The sequence below is a fragment of the Fonticula alba genome (assembly GCF_000388065.1).
Source record: "Fonticula alba strain ATCC 38817 unplaced genomic scaffold supercont2.3, whole genome shotgun sequence".
NCBI classification, from domain to species: Eukaryota; order Rotosphaerida; family Fonticulaceae; genus Fonticula; species Fonticula alba.
In genome coordinates this window covers 236,378-238,640 of record NW_009242973.1, presented here as the reverse complement: position 1 = coordinate 238,640, position 2,263 = coordinate 236,378, and the positions used below count along the sequence as shown (strand labels likewise).

General features: G+C 76.0%; 1 protein-coding gene across 1 annotated transcript in view; it reads left to right on the top strand.

Annotated features, from left to right (window-relative positions):
* Positions 1-8: 8 nt before the first annotated feature.
* The window catches only part of H696_01867 (hypothetical protein), a 3,015-nt gene continuing 760 nt past the window's right edge, over positions 9-2,263 (top strand). The window contains exons 1-2 of the mRNA XM_009495768.1: positions 9-201; positions 265-2,124. Coding sequence (XP_009494043.1) covers positions 193-201; positions 265-2,124 — 1,869 coding nt within the window. The 5' untranslated portion in view covers positions 9-192. The remainder of the gene's footprint in view (positions 202-264; positions 2,125-2,263) is intronic.

Below are 2,263 nucleotides of genomic sequence, written 5' to 3'. Positions count from 1 at the left end.
CCCCCCCCACCTCCCCGCCGCCGGACGCCGGGTCCCGCTCCGTCGCTCTGGGTGCCGAGCCCGGGCCACTGCTGCCAGCACCCCTGCCGGGCCCTTTGACCGGGCTCTCTGCGCGCCGGTCGAGCCTCCGCCTGCTCCGTCCCCCTTTCTCTCCCTCCCTCTCCCCTCGGCGGCCGGTGGCCACCCTGCGCCATGGACTCGGTTCGTTTGCATCCCCGCCTCCCTCGCCGGCCCTGGGCCTCGCTGACACCCGGCGCGTGACAGCCCCCGTCCTCCATGCCGGGGATGGATGCGGCCTTCGGCCAGCCCCCCTTGAGCATCCTGGCCGATCCCTGGGCCCTGCCGCTGGCTGCCGGCCCGGGCTTGGTGGATGTCTGGTCGCAGGACCCCCAGGCCGGGGGTGCCAGCACGCCCCCCAGGCCGGATCCCACGCTGGCCGGCATCTTTGACAGCCCGTCCGGGCTGGTGCCCGGCGCATCGCCCTGGGCCACGGACCACCCCGGGCCTGTGGGGCCGCTGGGGCCGGCCCTCGACGCGATCGATCCCTGGGCCATTGCTCCGGCCGGCGTGCCGGACCCGGGGCCGGCCCTGGGCATTGGCCTGGCCGGTGGCCATGCCCTGCCCGATGTGGATGCCCTGATCCAGCAGCACATGGCGCGGCAGCAGGCCGCGGAGCCCGAGGCCGCGGAGCCCGGGGCCCCGGTCGCCTCGTGGCCTGCCATGCACATGCATGGCGTGCCTGCTGCCGATGACTCTGGCCTGCTGACCGAGGCGGCGCCGGACGCATCGTCCGAGGGCATGCCCGGCCAGCTGGCTCGGGCGCATGGGCCCCAGCCGGTCGAGGCGACGGCCACCTCCTGGCCAGGGGCCCCGGATGGCCCCTCGGCCGGGGAAACCCACCGCGAATCCCCTGTCGACCCGCACGCCGGGCCGGCTGACCACCATCTGGCCATGCCCGGCCGCCAGGCGGCCCCGGCCCCCGGCCACTCGCGTGACAATGGGCCTGCCCATGGGGACGCCGCGGCTGCCGCCCCTGCCACCCTGGCCATTGGCGCGCGGCAGGACGGCCCCTCGGGCAGCCGCCGCCCGGCCGGAGCCCCGGCCCGGGGTATGTCCCCCTCCAAGGCAGACGACCCCCAGGGGCCGCCGGCGGCCGGGCTCGGGATTGACACCGCCCCCGGGCTGCTGGCCCGGCATCCGGCCGAGGCCCCCCCGACGCCGCCACTGGAGGCGCCCCCGCCGCCCGGGCCGCCGACGCCCCTGCCAAGCCGCGTGTCGGAGCCGGTGGCCTCTCCGCTGGTGGCGGCGGCGCTGATCCACAACGACGCGCGCCGGCTGGAGGACCAGCTCCAGAGCAACATCGCCAGCCTGGCCCGCGTCCTGGCCGAGGAGGAGGAGGTGGCGCCCGACGACACCGGGGACTTCGTGCCCCAGATTGAGCCCCTCCACCCCGGGACAGATCCCTTTGCCCTGGGGTTCGCCAGCTCGGCGCTGGCCCTCCAGCTGCAGGGGTCGCAGCAGCACCCGCACTCGCAGTCGCACCACCACTCGTCCGGCGGGAGCCGGCGCGCGTCGACCCATGGAGGGGCGGCCGGGGCAGCCGGCACCGGGGCCAACCTGCGGGACAGCCTGCATGCGCCCTGTGCCGCGGGCGGGCGTCTGGCCGCGGCCCCGGTGGAGGCGCCGTGCGACTTGGATCGCCTGGCCGAGGTGACGGCCCATTGGCCGCTGAATCGGCCACCCAAGCCGGGGTCCTCCTGGCGGGCCTTCCTCCAGCAGTGGACCCGGCCGGAGGCCGGGGCCGATGCGTCCCTCGCCGCCGGCGGGCCGGCCACATCGCGGGTGGTTCCGCTGCGTGTGCGCGGCGACACCGGGTCTCGGCCGGCCGAGACTGCGGCCGAGCTGCGTGCCCTGCGCGAGGACCCGGTTCTCCGGGCCCTGACCCAGCGGCTGGTCAGCATCGATTTCCCGGACGGCGCGGCCTTCGGGGCCACGGCCCTCATGAAAGCCGCGGCCCTGGGCTACTCGGATGTCTTGGCCTTCCTGATTGCCACCGGGGCCGACGCCAACCGCCAGGACCAGCGTGGCTGGACCCCGCTCATTTACTCCGTCTGGTCGGGCAGTGTGCGTCCCCTCGTGCCTTTTGTTGGTTGCTGCTGTTGCTTCGCCTCTTCCCACTGTGGTCCTCTCGTCGAGCAGCCGGCGGCCCTCCGGGGGCCGGTGCCTTCGCGCCGTCCACACCCCTCCCGCCCCCCTCCCCCTC